Source organism: Ictalurus punctatus, chromosome 10 (assembly GCF_001660625.3).
Source record: "Ictalurus punctatus breed USDA103 chromosome 10, Coco_2.0, whole genome shotgun sequence".
In the NCBI taxonomy this organism is placed as follows: domain Eukaryota; kingdom Metazoa; phylum Chordata; class Actinopteri; order Siluriformes; family Ictaluridae; genus Ictalurus; species Ictalurus punctatus.
Window position 1 is genome coordinate 22,897,897 of NC_030425.2, and position 16,358 is coordinate 22,914,254.

At 38.1% G+C, this 16,358-nt stretch overlaps 1 protein-coding gene across 1 annotated transcript; it reads right to left on the reverse strand.

Annotated features, from left to right (window-relative positions):
- Nucleotides 1-364: 364 nt before the first annotated feature.
- On the reverse strand, nucleotides 365-16,207 carry pfklb (phosphofructokinase, liver b). Its single transcript, XM_017478946.2, has 22 exons — nucleotides 15,924-16,207; nucleotides 13,497-13,570; nucleotides 13,185-13,262; nucleotides 11,783-11,972; nucleotides 9,999-10,164; nucleotides 9,807-9,851; nucleotides 9,400-9,508; nucleotides 9,141-9,236; nucleotides 8,968-9,060; nucleotides 8,122-8,247; nucleotides 7,355-7,419; nucleotides 7,212-7,275; nucleotides 6,550-6,696; nucleotides 6,398-6,468; nucleotides 6,214-6,301; nucleotides 5,974-6,126; nucleotides 5,567-5,731; nucleotides 5,296-5,357; nucleotides 4,861-4,972; nucleotides 3,881-3,980; nucleotides 1,459-1,564; nucleotides 365-1,332 (listed from the first exon to the last, which is right to left on the reverse strand). The coding sequence occupies exons 1-22, from the start codon at nucleotides 16,003-16,005 to the stop codon at nucleotides 1,185-1,187; spliced, it is 2,340 nt and encodes a 779-aa protein (XP_017334435.1). The 5' UTR covers nucleotides 16,006-16,207; the 3' UTR covers nucleotides 365-1,184.
- Nucleotides 16,208-16,358: the final 151 nt, after the last annotated feature.

Genomic DNA, 16,358 nt, shown 5'->3' on the forward strand with positions numbered 1-16,358 from the left:
TCTGCCTCCAAAAAATAGCCAAAATATCACTATACACATTTTAATTATTTACCTGATCTTTTGTAAAATAAATATGTACAGAGGGGGTCTGTGAATATTTTCTTAACAATTAAAGGGATCCCTTACTTTAAAAGGTTTAAGAACCACTGACTTAAACGATACACTTACATTGTATTGTAGTGCATAATTTAAAATCATGATTTGTCAGGGTCAGGCTTACAAATCCAGGACACTACACATAAGATTATATATTGTTTTGGAACCGCTTCATTTAAATCTAGGTGTAATTTAGGACCTGATCTTTTTGTTGTTGTGAGCTCTGTGCTTATGAAATCAAATTCAAGACAAAAGGCAAATACAATAATTAATGCAATTTACATTTTATTAACATTGCTACAGAATAGTGAAATATCAACAGAGAGATAAAGGGTAGTTGCACGTTACAGTGGATTTTAGAGTTATCAAATGAACACACAGACAAAAGTTAACTTATACAGTACTATGGAATCATCAATACTTGAACAAAATATTATCAGAACAACTTGAATTGGAAAGCATAACTAGAATGTATAACCCCAAAAAGCAGTCAAATTTCAAAAGTTAATTTTACTCTCCAAAAATGAAAACTGAATTTGATTTAGAAAACATTCAGACTTCTCTTTAGAAGGCTGATAAATTCATTTTAAATGAAAGACTTGGTGCTTCACAGATCTAGTGAAAATCAGAAAATGTTAGAAATGACTTCTAATGCATTCATATTTAAGAAAACAGTAAAAGTAAAAAAAAAAAGAAAAAAAAACTAAGGTAATTTAAGTTTATTTTGCAGCATTTTAATTACAAGCCTTACAAACAGTTATGCATGTGGAACACCAGTGCACATGTACTATTACGGCATTGAACACCAAATGGACATCAAAGATACAGACACTGCACACATCCATCTATGAAATCTGTGACTAATGGAAACAAATCCAGTATTTTAGATTGGCATTCACAGAGATGTGATGCAACGCATGTCATGAGGGTACAAAAATATAACAACATTAGATAAACAGCGGAAGCCACTGTGGTAAGCACTGTTTTGATAGTGGTCGCTGGATTTATTGACTTAGGAGGGTTTAATCTGGGGTACACTGTAATCAGTAAAGTCAGGGTTGTTAGTATTGGTACCTGGTTTTAGCTCTTCAGAATCCTGTCTCTATGCTGAGAGACCTGAGAGTCACATGCTCTATGTCCCCTGTAACATACTCCTCGAAATGTGTCTGATACTTGGCTAGCATTTTCAGCATGACACGCAGATTTAGCCACCACTGCTCCTTTGGCATCCTGTGTCTGCAGAGACACAAAGCAAGAAGATGCTTTAAAATTGCTCTCTTTCTGATTCGTTGAAACTGAAACTCATGAGTTAGTTATTGTGACACATATTAGTACTAATTGTAAGAGGATGTGGTGACTCACTCAAAGTCTGTATGATCTTTGAGCTCTGTGACTGGGCTAAATGACATCAGTTTTCTGTTCATGCCAATAACGCATGCTGTGTCTGCCGCATTGGCAAATACACGTCCTGGGAATGGGATAGGAAAAATGTCAAAAGATTAAAACGCATGCACTATATTCGCAAAGACTCAAATCTCCTTTTTTTGTACCACAATTCCGAAAAAGCTGGGACAGTATGGAAAATGCTTATGAAAACAAAGAGGAGTGATTTGTAAATGAACTTTGACTAGTATTTAAACAAAAAAAGTATAAAGACAAGGTATTTGATGTTTTACCTGATCAACTGCATAGTTTTTTGAAGATAAGATTGATATATGCAACATGTTCCAAAAAAGTTGGGACGGGGCAATTTAGGACTAATAGCAATGTGACAAGAAATAAGAAGGTGATTTGAAACAGGTGAGACAATCATCTAATCATAGTATATAAGGAGCCTCCAAAATAGGCCTAGACCTTCAAGAGCAAGGATGGGTCCAGGCTCGCCAATCTGCCAACAAATGCTTCAGCGAATAATCAAACACTTTGAGAACATTCCCCAAAGACAAAATCGGTAGGATTTTGGGCATTTCACCTTCTACAGTGCACAATATAATTAAAAGATTCAAGGAATCCAGTCAAATGTCGGTACGTAAAGGGCAAGGCCTAAAACCACTTCTGAATGCGCATGATCTCTGATCACGGTCTTAAAAACCATCATGAGTCTGTAATGGATATCCTGACGTGGGCTCGGGAAAACTTTGGTAAACCATTGTCAGTCAACACCATTCGCCGCTGCAATCCACAGATGCAAGTTAAGGCTTTACTATGCAAAACAGAAGCCATACATCAACACTGTCCAGAAGCACCGCCAACTTCTCGGAGCTCGGTCTCAACCGAGATGGACAGTAGCACAGTGGAATCGTGTTTTGTGGTCCGACGAGTCAAATAGTTTTTGGACAAAACAGCCGTCGTGTTCTCTGGCCAAAAAAAGAGGACCATCCAAGCTGTTATCAGCGTCAGGTCCAAAAGCCAGCGTCTGTCAAGGTATGGGGGCATGTCAGTGCCCATGACATGGGTAACTTGCACATCTGTGAGGGCACCATTAATGCAGAATGATATGTACACATTTTGGAGCAACATGTGCTGCCATCCAGAGCAGGACAACACCAAACCACATTCTGCCCGGATTACAAGCACATGGTTGCGTAAGCAGAGAGTGCAGGTGCGGGTGCGAGCATGGCCTGCCTGCAGTCCTGACCTGTCTCGGATTGAGAATGTGTGGCGCATTATGAAGCGTAAAATAAGGCAACGAAGGCCCCGTACAGTTGGACAGCTGAAGTATGAAGTAAAAATGCATAATGGATGAATGGGTGAAAATTCCTCTTGCTAATCTTAACCAACTGGTGTCTTCACTCAGCATCCAAACGCTTAATACATGTTATTAAAAGAAAAGGTGATGTTACACAGTGGTAAACAGTCGACTATCCCAAATTTTTGGAGTGTGTTGCAGTCATCAGATTTGAAAGGAGTGTATATTTTCAAAAATAAATTAAATTCACAAAGTAAACCATCAAATAATGTGTTAAAAATGTGTTTTCAATATAGTACAGTGTGAACTGAATTTTCAAATGACTTTGTTTTTCCATACTGTCCCAACTTTTTCAGAATTGGGGTTGTATAAAATAATAACTCCATGCTTTATTTATATAAAACCTCTTTTTCCAAGTTCATACTACATTTTGTAATTCCACTATAATATAGTACCATAATAGTAATACTATAACTAGCAATGGTTGTATAGTAATTTATCTATTTGATTGATTTACATATTTAATAAATCCCTTTAAAGGTGATATCAATTAATTTTATGTCCAAACTTTTTTTGGGGTAATTATTTTGGCAAACATGTCCTCATATTCGGGTAATAATTTGGATCCATAAACAGGACAAAAAGAAACCAAACCAAACCATCTGAAAAAGAAATTAGGTGGACCACCAATCTGTAAATTCTGAAATGCATCCTTTTAGCTAACTTTTGGCAGAATTATAATGAATATCATCATAAAGCATCACAATAAAATTTCTAAAACAAGTCCTTTTCTTAGATTCCTGCATGATGCCAAGTCTAGCATTCTAATAATAATAATAATAATAATAATAATAATAATAATAATAATAATAATATTCAGTCTATTATTCACGATGATACTAAGACACTTTATGTATATACATTTCCTTAAGTAATAAACACAGTAGAGCTTCCGTTGCTACATTTTTTTATTGCCTATACTCAATAGGTCTTGCACAAGCAACACACGATCTGTATGAACTATGCACTTTCTAAGGAGAACAATTTTTGTATATATCTAGATCTGTCAGGTAAATATTGTCTCATTTCCCTTACCTTGTCTATAGGTCTCTTTCATTTTCTGAGTAAGCCACAACACAGCTTTCACACCCATTTTGGTGCCAAAGTTCCTGTCAAAGGGTGTTGGAACCCCACCCTGGAGAAAAAAAAAACATTATATGTTGATTTGTTCAACTAAATAACATTTGATTCTATAAAATTCATTTATATCACTGAATCAAACTTGTCAAACGGTACTGATTAATTTGATATAAAAAGGCACAGCTCTGGCAGTAGTAAGGACCTCAAGGCAAATCACAGGTTTCAATTAATGCACTAGTTGTAATATGTCAATTTCTATAGTAACAGTTAATTCACAGGGACTTTTAAGCCTAATAATATATGGATTTTTAAACTGTGCAGTTATTTAGGAATAAAAACCAATTAATTGTAGATATGATGAAGTTTTCTGTAAGGAGATTTTATTTAACATTTTTGCAAGGAGCCTCCAGTGTCAGCACTTTGTAACAGAGGTAAATCTATTCATTTAGGGTTTATTTTTAGCCATGGGATAGTCGTTAAGACAGTGTTTGAACTTTGTTTAAATGTAACAAGCTGACTTAACAAGAACACAAGGAGGATGGCTGTTTATTGCTGCTATAACAAAAGTGGTAACTAAAGTAAGTGATAACTTATTTTGCAGACAACATTATATTCCACAACATTAAAAGTAACTATAAAGAGATGAAAAGTATGACGTGTGACAAATTAAAAAACTGACATTAATTATTTTCCAAGAACAACATGCCCCATTATGATTTATTCCATACTTATAACTCAATTAAGGTGTAAATACATAATGAAATCCGATTAATGAAATATAATGTAATATACAAATGAGTATGTGCCCTGACCTATTGTCTGGCCAAGTTGTGTAAAACCAATGCGAGTATGTAAATATGCAATGCTTATAGACACTATTTAATTGAATATGATTGTGCGTTCACATGGCCACGCTATGTTAATTCCTTCGTTACCTGCTGCAAATGTCCCAGTACATTAACCCTGCAGTCGAAGACACCCTTCCCCTCAGCGGAGTACAACTTGTGGATGAATTCTGTTGTGAAGTGTTTGTGGCACTTCTCATTCCTACACAGAAGACGACGACCAAGATAAACTCTTCATTAAGTACACTCTCAATATACCATGATGCAATCAAGCTACAGTATGTCTGATCATATATATTTGACAGGTTATGTAAAAAGCACATCTTATATTGGATTAAAGCAGACATTATGAGACATTGAGAAAAAGAGAAAGATACATGAATTTTAGCCAATTAATGACGTTATTCTATGCATGTACTGTATACCTTCAATCCGATATAAATTGCTTTAAAACAAAGAGAAAAACCCACACCACAAGCAGTGAAAACCACATATAAGGATGCATTTTGCAGTCTTACAGCTTACCTCAGCACTAGGCCCCGCTGAATGTCATTCTTCATCTTCTCCGTCAAATGTTCCACATTCATCTAACATAATTAAAAGCTTTCAAATTTATCCTGATCACAACTTTCAATGTCTTAAATGCTTGACTAAGCATCAAAATATTACTTTCGGCATTAACAGGCAATGATGGTTGACCTTACAGCGAGGGGAACAGGACTAAACAGCACACAATATCATATAATGCATACATAATATTACAATTCAAGGTTTGGATAATATTGGCAAGATGTACCTTTAAGTCATGGATACTGAATGATTCTTCAAAGATATAAGCCGCATCTGCCCCAACAGCAATGCCTGTGGTGGTTGCCAGATAGCCGCAAAACCCACCCATAGTCTCTACAACAAAGACACGCCTTTTGGTTCCTGATGCAGACTGCTTGATTTTGTCACAGCTCTGAGGGAATAGGCAACACATACTATATTAGCAATGATTAAGTTAATACTGCAGAGAAAACTTTTTTTTTTTTTTTTTTTTTTAAAACCCAAAAAATGAATGCATTAATATTATGCAAAGACCCCAGTTGGTGTCCTTGTTGACTGCAAACGTTAATTATAAATTCATACTGTTCAAAATTTGTATATATTATGGAATAACATTCAGTGTCAAACATCATACACTTATATATTTGTTCAGACCTCCATAGCGGCGTTGACAGCTGTGTCTGCTCCAATACTGAAGTCTGTCCCTGGCACATTGTTACTTATAGTGGCAGGTATCACACACATGACTATGCAGAGCTCATCATAATGTCCCCGTGCCTCCACCAGCTGGAGAACTCCCTCATACGCCTGTGAGAGTTAGACAGAGGTAATAGACACACGTGCACACACACACACACTTCAATCACAATAAAAACCTGTTTGCAGTATTTATACCTCAAATCCACCGATAACCAAAAGCGACTGGATGCTGTACTTGGCAAGATTTTCCACAATTTTTTCCATGCAGGAGTTTGGCAGGGTTCTAAAATAAAAGAGCAACCAAAAGCAACATTACCTGATCATTACCTACTTCATAAAAAAAAGGAAAACAGGCAATACTCAAGGTGAAGAAACTGACCTTTTAGTCCCGAGCAGTGAGCCTCCTTGGCCGGTCCAGCCTGCTACATCATGCCAGTGCACTTCAGTCACCTGCGGTTAAAACCCAGATCATCTTCCCATGCTTGTAAATGAAATTAAACAAATGTGGCCCTTGTGGTCATTGGAGCTTACCATGTCTTTGGCCAGGCCTTCAAAGCCATCATTGACTGTGTAAACTCTAAGGCCCTGTGCAAGGCCCACTCTGACTGCAGACCTCACGGCTGCGTTCATCCCAGCTGCAGGGGCGCCCACATTTAAAATCGCCATGGATTGATCACTCTGAATAGCAGGAGAGAAAGAGTTAGATGCATCAACAGAGATAAAACTAAATTAAAAAAAAAAAAAAAAAAAAAAAAAGAACAGAGCACAAATTACCAAAAACCAAACAACAGAAAAAAAAGAAAAAGAAAAAAAAAAAAATCAGTTAGACATACAGTGCCATCAACTCCCTCTGACCAATCAGATTTGGGAGTTCAACAGCGCTACGCTATAACAATATTTGATGTACAAAATAGTGTAACTTTCCATATTTTTTAAATATTTGTTCTAGCCATGTTTCTCTTCTTCACACCACCGGAAAAACAATTATTTAACCAGTAGTCCCCAACAATTAATCAGTGGATTTTAAAAATGTATTTATGCACTGTAATTAAAAAAAAATCCCTAAACATAATGGACATTACAGTTGGCTGGACTAAAATGCTCAAGAACATTTTACATGTGGAATAAAACATTAAATAAGTCATTAAGCAAGGAATAAAGGTGTTAATAATAAACATGGACATTTTCCTTACCTTTGATTGAGCTGGTTTCTGGTGAGCCAGGAGTTTATAGGTGTTCCAGTTGTTCTCGAAGCTCCTGCAATGAGGACATGAGACATTAAGAAACATTCAGAGACTCACAGATAGACAAACACATGTCTCTTCACTACACTCACTTTCCACGTAGCTGAATGGCTTCATCAAACCGCTTCTCATTCATGGCTTTCTGCACCTCTTTCGTCTAAACACAGAGTGGAAACGTGGTATGTAGAAAACAGGAGACACTTTCTATACATGTATATTCTATACATAACGATTGCAATTTATTATTAACTAAAGAATGTCACGTCATACTTTTTATCAATTTATAGTTACATTTAATGTTGTCGAACGTATGAAAAATTCATTTCTGCAGCTTGTCATGTTACACAGAAACTGGAAAGCCTCCCTCTGGAAGACTTGACTTTGGGAGAAAATGTACTGACGTGCTGACACTGGAGACTCCTTCCATAAATGTTAAATAAATATCCCCTCACAGAAAACATCACCATATTAACAATGTCATTTTTCCTGGCATGCTTTTCAACTGGTTTATTATTATCCTTAAATTACGTCGGGCGTAAAAAGTCCTTGTGAAGTACGTATTAGAACAAGCGCATTAATATAAGCCTGCGATTTGAATTACAGCCAGTACTACTGTTGGATGCTGTTACTAACAAACAGAATTAATTGATAGTTTAGAATCAGAATTTTCAACAGAAACTCTCCACTCGTTTGAGCGAGAAGTAATTCATATAAAATCATTACACGTCTTGTTAGGACTAGCAATATCTATTTGTGTTAACTAAACTAGGAACTTGTAGTAACCAACCCAGGGCATTAAAAGTTGGACTGAACGATGCACCCTGTAGTAGATGTATGTAGTTAATGAGTATTAAATCACCATATTGACACACTCCATAAGAGGGAGACGCATGGCCTGGTTACCAGACAGTCCGATCACACACGCCGGAGTGTCTTGTGTCGCCTCCAGCAGGGCCACAACTGCCTCGACACCCAACTTACTGCTCTAAAGAGACAGATATACAGACAGAAGAATATATTGTCATCAACATTACTTTAAACCTTTTTAATTCTTCAGCTCTATTCTCTGTTCAGCTGTTCATTAGACAAACTACCATTAGACAGGCTCTTCAAGGAATTAATTAGGTTGTTTAAAAAAAATTTTTTTTTACACAATTTTCCCCACATACTCAGGTTCTGTGTCCATATTGGGCTAATGAAAACCAGAAAATGAAAATCTAACAAAAAATGAACATGAAAGTTATGCAGACAATATAATTCTTAACTTAATTTTTTAATTACTGATTATACCTGCTATTTTACATCTACTTACAAAATCTAAAAAAAGAAAAAGAAAAAGATTACATAGCTTAAGGATGTACATTAAAGTAAATATATGGAGATTTGGGAAAGTATTTATGGAACAGATTTTGGATGAAATAAACTTCCACTGTGTTAGCTACATTAATACGCAAGTAAGTAAATTTTATTTAAAATGCACAGTTAAAACAGCATCTGTTAACCAAAGTGCTGTACAAAGATATATTATACATAAAACCAAATATTAGTGTCATAGCTCCAGTGTAAATCTAAGGAAGGAAACTTCAGACCTATCTTGGTTGATCAACTACATTTGATCGAAGTGGAAAATTTCGTATATTTTATTTTTTTGTCAAATTTAACACAAAGAGTGTATCTTTTTTCACACTAAAGCCTAACAACTCACCAGCACCCGGTCGAAGGCAGAGGGTGTTCCTCCTCTCTGTACATGTCCCAGCACCGTGACCCGAGTGTCATAACCCAATCTGTTCACTACAAGCTAAAAATCCAGAGAGGAAAAATACTGAGAATAATATTAAACATTGAAAATCATCATCAGGAGAAAAACCTCAGACCTACATCTTTCACATAGTTGGAGGTTATGGGTTCGCCATGTTTATCAATAGCTCCTTCTGCAATTATCACAATGTTGAGACGGGAGCCCTTACTGCGGCTCTGCAGGAAAAGAGAAAGAAAACAAAACAACACACGTGCAAACTTATTTTATATACTCAGGACACACAGGAAAAGACAGTTGTGTTTTTGTTTGAACCTTGATACTCTGGAATTCCTTATTATATGAATGATACAAACAAAGCCTGCTGTTCTGCAGCCTCACCTCTCCCAGACGGGCACACATGTGGTCCTCCCACCCTTCCTCTGGAGGAGCCTCAGGGATAAAGACCCAGTCAGCACCAGATGCCAGAGCAGACACAACGGCCAAGTACCTGCCAACCACAGCACATCAAAATACAGAACCATCTGTCAATCTGTCAGAACTGACTACACTAAACTGCCAAAAACCCTGAAATGGAAAATAGTCCACCAACTGCAGAAAAGCAAGACATATCACGTGTATGATGTACCTGCAATGCAAAGCATTAACTAGCAATGAGTAATTAAAAATCCAAAGCAAAAAGTGAGCAATTAATTTGTACTAAACTGAACCTTGACACTCAATGTTAAACATTCTAAAATTTCTCCAGCAGTTCACATAAACAAGTGAAGAAAAAAAAAGGGACTTACCCGCAATGCCGTCCCATCACTTCCAGCACAAATGTCCTCTGATGACTACAAAAATTAAACACAAGTTTATGTTGCAATGGATATAATGGTTGTATATCTATACTGTATTAAAAACAGTGTACGGTCTTAACTTACCGTGTTATTATCATGACTATTGTCGTGGTTAGCGTGTGCACACATATGCTGTCTTACCTCTGTGCAGTAGTGGTGATTGCATCGATGACCTCCATGATGCGATGCAAGGCAGAATCAGCTCCGATGGTCATGTCTGTTCCACAGAAGTCGTTATCAATAGAACCCACAAGACCCACGATATTCAGATGGGTATGCTGCTGAGCCAATGTGTCTGTGATTCTCTCTTAAAACACAAAACAAACATGATTACCCTCATCCAGTTGCATCCCCATGTTCATCTACAATAAACTGAAAGTTTACAAGACAGCAGTGCAAACTTTTATACAGCATCATACAGCATACAGATTGGTACTGAAGATTTTTGGCTGCCTGTTTAAATTCTCATGTGAAAAGGCCATGAAGTTCAGTACAGCCTGTGTTACGGAGAAGACAAGGTGGCCACTGAAGTGTATTCATTCAAGTAAGTGGAGCGGAAACTACACAATAGAAGGAAAGGACATTTGTGAGGAGCCATCGATTACAGGGAGAGACAGAGAGCTCGTTTCTGTCTCACAGTGACTTTCCCAAATCAGCTGTGGTTCTCGGTCACAGAAACACTAAAGCTTTTATGTTATCTCCTCTACCAGTTACATTCTTATGTATTGAAGGTGTGACAGTCTACCGATATAAAAGGTATACAATGATATGTATATGTAATTATTTTCAGACTGTTTCCAGTTGCAAATTTTGTGCTTATTTTAAAATAAGGCAGCATTTAAGATAGCAAAATATAATAATTAAAAAAACAACAAAAACAAATAGAAAGGGACACCAATAGCATGGACTGGCATGCCTCCACCGCCAAATCTAGTCCTTCTTGTTACTAATTTGCATGCCAAAAATACCCTTAAAATACACTTCTTAGCCAGGCTTTCATCCACTTTTTGCGCATTTCTGTTATCAACAAAGTGAAAGTGCGTAAAAAAAAAAAAGTTTGCGATATTTGCGATCTCCCACCTGTTTCCACCCAATTGGCCTTTTACCGATAAAAAGGTGTGCATTATGACACCATCCTTTAAAAATACGTTTGCCCTTCAGCCGTTTCCATACATAATTTTGTGTATATTGCAAATTGAAAAGGCTGCTGTATATAGCGGAGCCAATGAATTTGCATATTGTAATTCCTTGCTGCATCTTGTGTCACAGCTTTGCAGTATGCTGGATGGCACACACATCCCTATTATTTCCCGAAATAATGGGTATATTCTGTCATGTTACACTTTTTTTTGTGCGACCGCTATTTTTCTTGACAAAAAAAAACCCTTGGATGGAAACGTGGCTATTGTCACATTTATGAAACCAGTTTGAGACGACTTTTGTTTGTGACATGGTGCATTATCATGCTGGAAATAGACATCATGAAGGGATGCACATGGTCAGCAACAATACTTAAATAGGCTGTGGCACTGGAGAGATGATTGATGATTGGTAATAATGGGTCCAAAATGTGCCAAGAAAACATTCCCCACTCCATTACACCACTTATACCAGCCTGGACTGTTGAGCACACAGGCTCTAATTCTAAAAGCCTTCTACTTACCAAAACATCCCCTCAGAATCAGATCCTGGCCGTTTCTTGTAAGCGAACATCATGAAATACCAAAAAACATGACACTGAGCTTTAACCAGTGCTTCAAATTCAAAACCGATCTTCCATTCATGCTCTATGGAAAGTAGTTCAATTGAATGCCTGCATTATAAACACAACCACACTTAGATCCTGTGTGGGGGAGGGGTTCCTCTGAGAAATAAAGTGTAAATTGTCTGCTCGTCCTTGTTCGGAGTATTTTAATGAAAGTTACCTTCCTGTACTAGCTGTGCCAGCAGTTCACTCCACTCATTGCGGAAGATGTTAGCTCCAGTGAGGCTGCCATCTCCACCACACACACACAGATTAGTGATGCCACGCTGCACCAGGTGGAAGGCAGCCGCCAGACGACCCTCTCTCGTCGTGAAATCCTTACAGCGGGCACTGCCAATAATTGTGCCACCCTGAAAGATACAACATTAAAAACTCTTTCGGGGATAGAGCTTGCACAGACAGACTCATAAAAACATGCCAATAGGGGGATCTGGCTAGTCTAAATTATTGGCATCTTATCCAGTGTGTATACCTCAGTGTTCCTGCGATAGGTGCCAGATCCAGGATAAAGTGGTTACTGAAGATGAATAAATGATGATTTAGCTATAAAATGTAGGGCAAAAGATTTTTGGCTAGATTTTTGTGACTTCCATTACTAGTTACCTATATTAGCCTCATAGGACCAAATAAAGAAATATACATCATATGCCAATACCCCACCGGCTAATTGGGTACACTTGGGTGGAAGTTTTTACTGTGTGAAGCAATTTCTTTTAAACTTCTATTGAATAATAAGTAAATAATGAATATTTTCATAGCTTCAGTAATGGACAGAAAAACAGATTTACTCCATGGATAACATGAATGGAAATCATTAAACCTGGGCTTGTTATATTTTCTATACAGAAACTAAATTTAAATTTACAGAACTTTTTTAAAAAATATATCATTTAAGAAGTTTCTCGATAAACAAAGTATTTTCTTCACACAATAAAATAATTAGAGCTCAGGTTATTAACCTAACCATTATTGCCAGCTTTACGATTCCCTGTCATTTGTAGCGGTCTATAAACTTCATGCATATATAGAAATCATTAGAGGTGGCGTGACTGAGAACATGTTCTTTATGTCCTGTTTCTGTGGTAGGGAACAGGAAGTGGACCATGCTGAGGATCACTGTCCTAATCTCAGATTAAATTCCTTCACTCAGCGTTCCCTCTTTTAATCTCAATCCCATCCTCTCAGTGCCATGAGCAATGACATTCAATAGGGCAGCATTAGGACAATAATTGTTGTTATTATAATGTACATTATTAGTTTATTTTTTTTTTATGTAGATGTATTATATTTTGCATGTTAATTTAGTGTTCACTATAATTTTGTGAAAATGTAACATTGTTTAGGTAGAGTCTTTAAATAAGCCCTCACAGGTTTTCTGCCTCTCCCTGCACTGTATTTTTGCAATTTTTTGTATATTTTTAATTAATTGTGCAAAAGGGAAAAAGGGAATTTAAAAAAGCATACAGCTTTGGATAGAGAGACACAATGTACTAATGTGCATCTGGAATAAAATCAGTGGGAAAAAGCTGGGCACATCTGCCCTTACAACGATCCAGACCTACCAGTTGGATGATGTTGCTCACACTTTGCCAGTTGGCAGGTTTGATGTTGTCACCTCCGTCCACAAGTCCTTGATAGCCCTTGGAAGAAATACATGATGTAATCTTACATTTACATTTATGGCATTTTGGCAGACGCCCTTATCCAGAGTGACTTACATTGATCTCATTTATACAATTGAGCATATGAGGGTTAAGGGCCTTGCTCAAGGGCCTAGCAGTGGCAGCTTGATCTCTTACTAAAACCAGTTCATGATGTGAATATCTAAAAGACCACTTTTGAGAAATATTCATTGTGTTCAATAAAGATTTTACCTCATAGATCAGGTAGACCTTGGCGCCAACAAAAATGCCCATTCGTGTTACAGCACGAACAGCTGCATTCATTCCTATACATTAAAAACACAAACAAACACACACACACACACACACACACACACACAACATCAAATAAAAGTCAGGAAACAAGAGTCTTTATATTATACATTCTGACTGGAGATCCTGACATCTAATCTGATTATCTAATTTTTTTTGGTTGCCTTTTTATTTTCAAAAAGACTGTCCTGAATCAGCAACCAGGCACCTGTACATATTAAAAGCTCTCATGACTTGTATTATTAAAGGTTTGATTTTTTTAATGATTAATTCCTTTCAGCTAAGAAAAACTGCAATGTTTTGAGGGCATCATTATAGTTAAGAGCATGTCCTCCCCATGTCCATTTTGGTTATCTCAGGGTTCTCCAGGTTCCTCCCACCTTCCAATAACATGTCACTATATGGATTGGCTATGCTAAAATGCCCCTAGGTGTGAATGAGTGTGTGAATGAGTGTGTGAACATGACTGGAATCCATTCTAGGGTACACCCAGTGTTCCCCGGATAGGATCTGGATTCACTGTGATCCTGGCCAGGATAAAGTGTTTGGTGAAGATCAATAAATCAATGCATGAATGCAGTGCTTTGTCACATTGTATTGTATGTCACCTGGAAGATGAAACCTTCTTTGGAAAATCTGAGTTTGCAGGCACGCGTTGCTGTTGTTACATCACGGTGCTGTTGAATTCCTGAATTTGACATATTCTGGTTGGCAATAACATGACAAACTGTACTTTTTTTCATCTTAGTAACTTGAGAGAGAGAAAAGGAGAAGCTGGTGAAAAAACTGTTTATAGCTTAAATGATTTTTTCCCCCTCATTTGGCTGCTCCCATTTTAGGGTCACCACAGTGGCAATACCCATCTGCATATTGATTCTGGCACAAGTTTTATGCTGGATGCCCTTCCTGACACAACCCTCCCCATTTACTGGCTCGTGTAACCCTCCAATGCCTGGGGTTGGTGCCCTGCCTCGGAATCGAACCCGGGCTGCATCAGTGAGTGCACCATATGCTAGCCACTAGTCCACCAGGGAACCATCCATCCATCCATCTTCTATACCGCTTATCCATTTCAGGGTCACAGGGAAACCTGGAGCCTATTCCAGGGAGCATCGGGCACGAGGCAGGGTACACACTGGACAGGGTGCCAATCGATTGCAGGGCACAATCACATACACATTCACACACCCATTCATACACTATGGACACTTTGGACATGCAGCCTACTCAGCCTACCATGCATGTCTTTGGACTGGGGGAGGAAACCGGAGGAAACACCTGCAGCACGGGGAGAACATGCAAACTCCGGACACACAGGGCCACGGTGGGAATAACCACTAAGCCACTGTGCACCCCACCAGGGAACCATAGCTTAAATACACACCGTTTGATCAGCACTAAAAGTTCTTTGCATATGTTTTGGTATTTCCTCTATAACCTAATTTCCTCAATCAAACCACCATCCATCCATCCCAAGGAACTCGGGGGCACACGGCGAGGGACACCCAGGACAGGGTGCCAACCCATCACAGAGCACAACCATATACACATTCATACACTACAGACAATTTGGAAATGCCAATCAGCCTACAGTTCATGTCTTTGGATTGGAGGTGGAAACTGGAGTACCTGAAAGAAACCCCTGAAGCATGGGGAGAAACCCCTGGCACACAGGGTGGAGGTGGGACTCGAACCCCCAACCCTAGAGGTGCAAGGCAAGTGTCCCCCCTCTCAAACTACCACACATTTCTTATTCAAACGTAATTAGAATAATCAGTGGAGTGGCCTGGAGTGAATACGAGATAAATACATAAAACAGAACCCTGTTGCGTGTGAGACACGCCCACTGCACGTGCACAGCTGCTGTACGTGACATGTCGCGTTACGTGACAGTTCCTCAGTCCGGTCTTATACAATTCATCCTGTAATTTAATGCGCTGAGGAATTTTAGGATAAAACTATTTTAATGAGGTTTAGACGGCGTTATTTAATGCAGTGCGTCATAACAACCCTTGTAAATAAATAAATAGATAGATAGATATAAAATATATTCTTCAATTCAAAATGCTTCAACATGGATGCTGAACTGATCTGAATCCAGAGATGCTTAAAATGCAATAAGGTTGAGAGAGAAAAAAAGTACATACAAATTCGCCAAGATTGAGCTGAATTCCTCTGTATAAGTGGGCGAATGAACATGCATGGGATATTTCTAGAATAAAGCTAATGATTAACATGGAGCTCAGTAATCTATTCCCAGAGTGATCCCTGCAACTCTACTGAGAGGTTGTAGCGTGTTTAATCCATGATCTGGTTTATATATTATACAGAGTCGTTAGCTTTTTGTTTGTTTATTTATTTGTTTACCTTGTGCATCTCCACCGCTTGTGAGAACAGCAATGGCTTTCCCAGCTCCTGCCATACGCAGCTTCTCAAAATCCACCAACATGATGCACAGATTTCTGCACACAACTCCCTGATAACTTGCTTTGATTTCCGAGATCCGGAGTCTCCAGCAATATTTATACACCCTGTGCTTTTAATCTGACCTCAAAACACAATACAAGCTGCCTGGCTATGACCACTGTTGCTCGTGTAAAGACCTTTTCAGCATTCACAAAGCACACTGCTGTTCTCTCTGCTGCTGCTCCGCCTCCTTATTTGCACTACACGTTTGTTTAAGGGCCGGAGATGTATTTTTTTTTCAGTGCACGGTGCAATGCATTAAAAATATGGGAAATATTCTTTTTTTTTTAAAAAGCACTGCATATTACTTTATCCTATGCACCTAAATATAAACGT

Coding starts and splice junctions, on each gene's coding strand:
- pfklb (XM_017478946.2), bottom strand. CDS start 16,005: ATGTTGGTGGATTTTGAGAAGCTGCGTATGGCAGGAGCTGGGAAAGCC. Junction 9,852..9,998: donor ATCACCACTACTGCACAGAG/GTAAGACAGCAT, acceptor TAATTTTTGTAG/TCATCAGAGGACATTTGTGC. Junction 6,469..6,549: donor AAGGCCTGGCCAAAGACATG/GTAAGCTCCAAT, acceptor TTTTAACCGCAG/GTGACTGAAGTGCACTGGCA.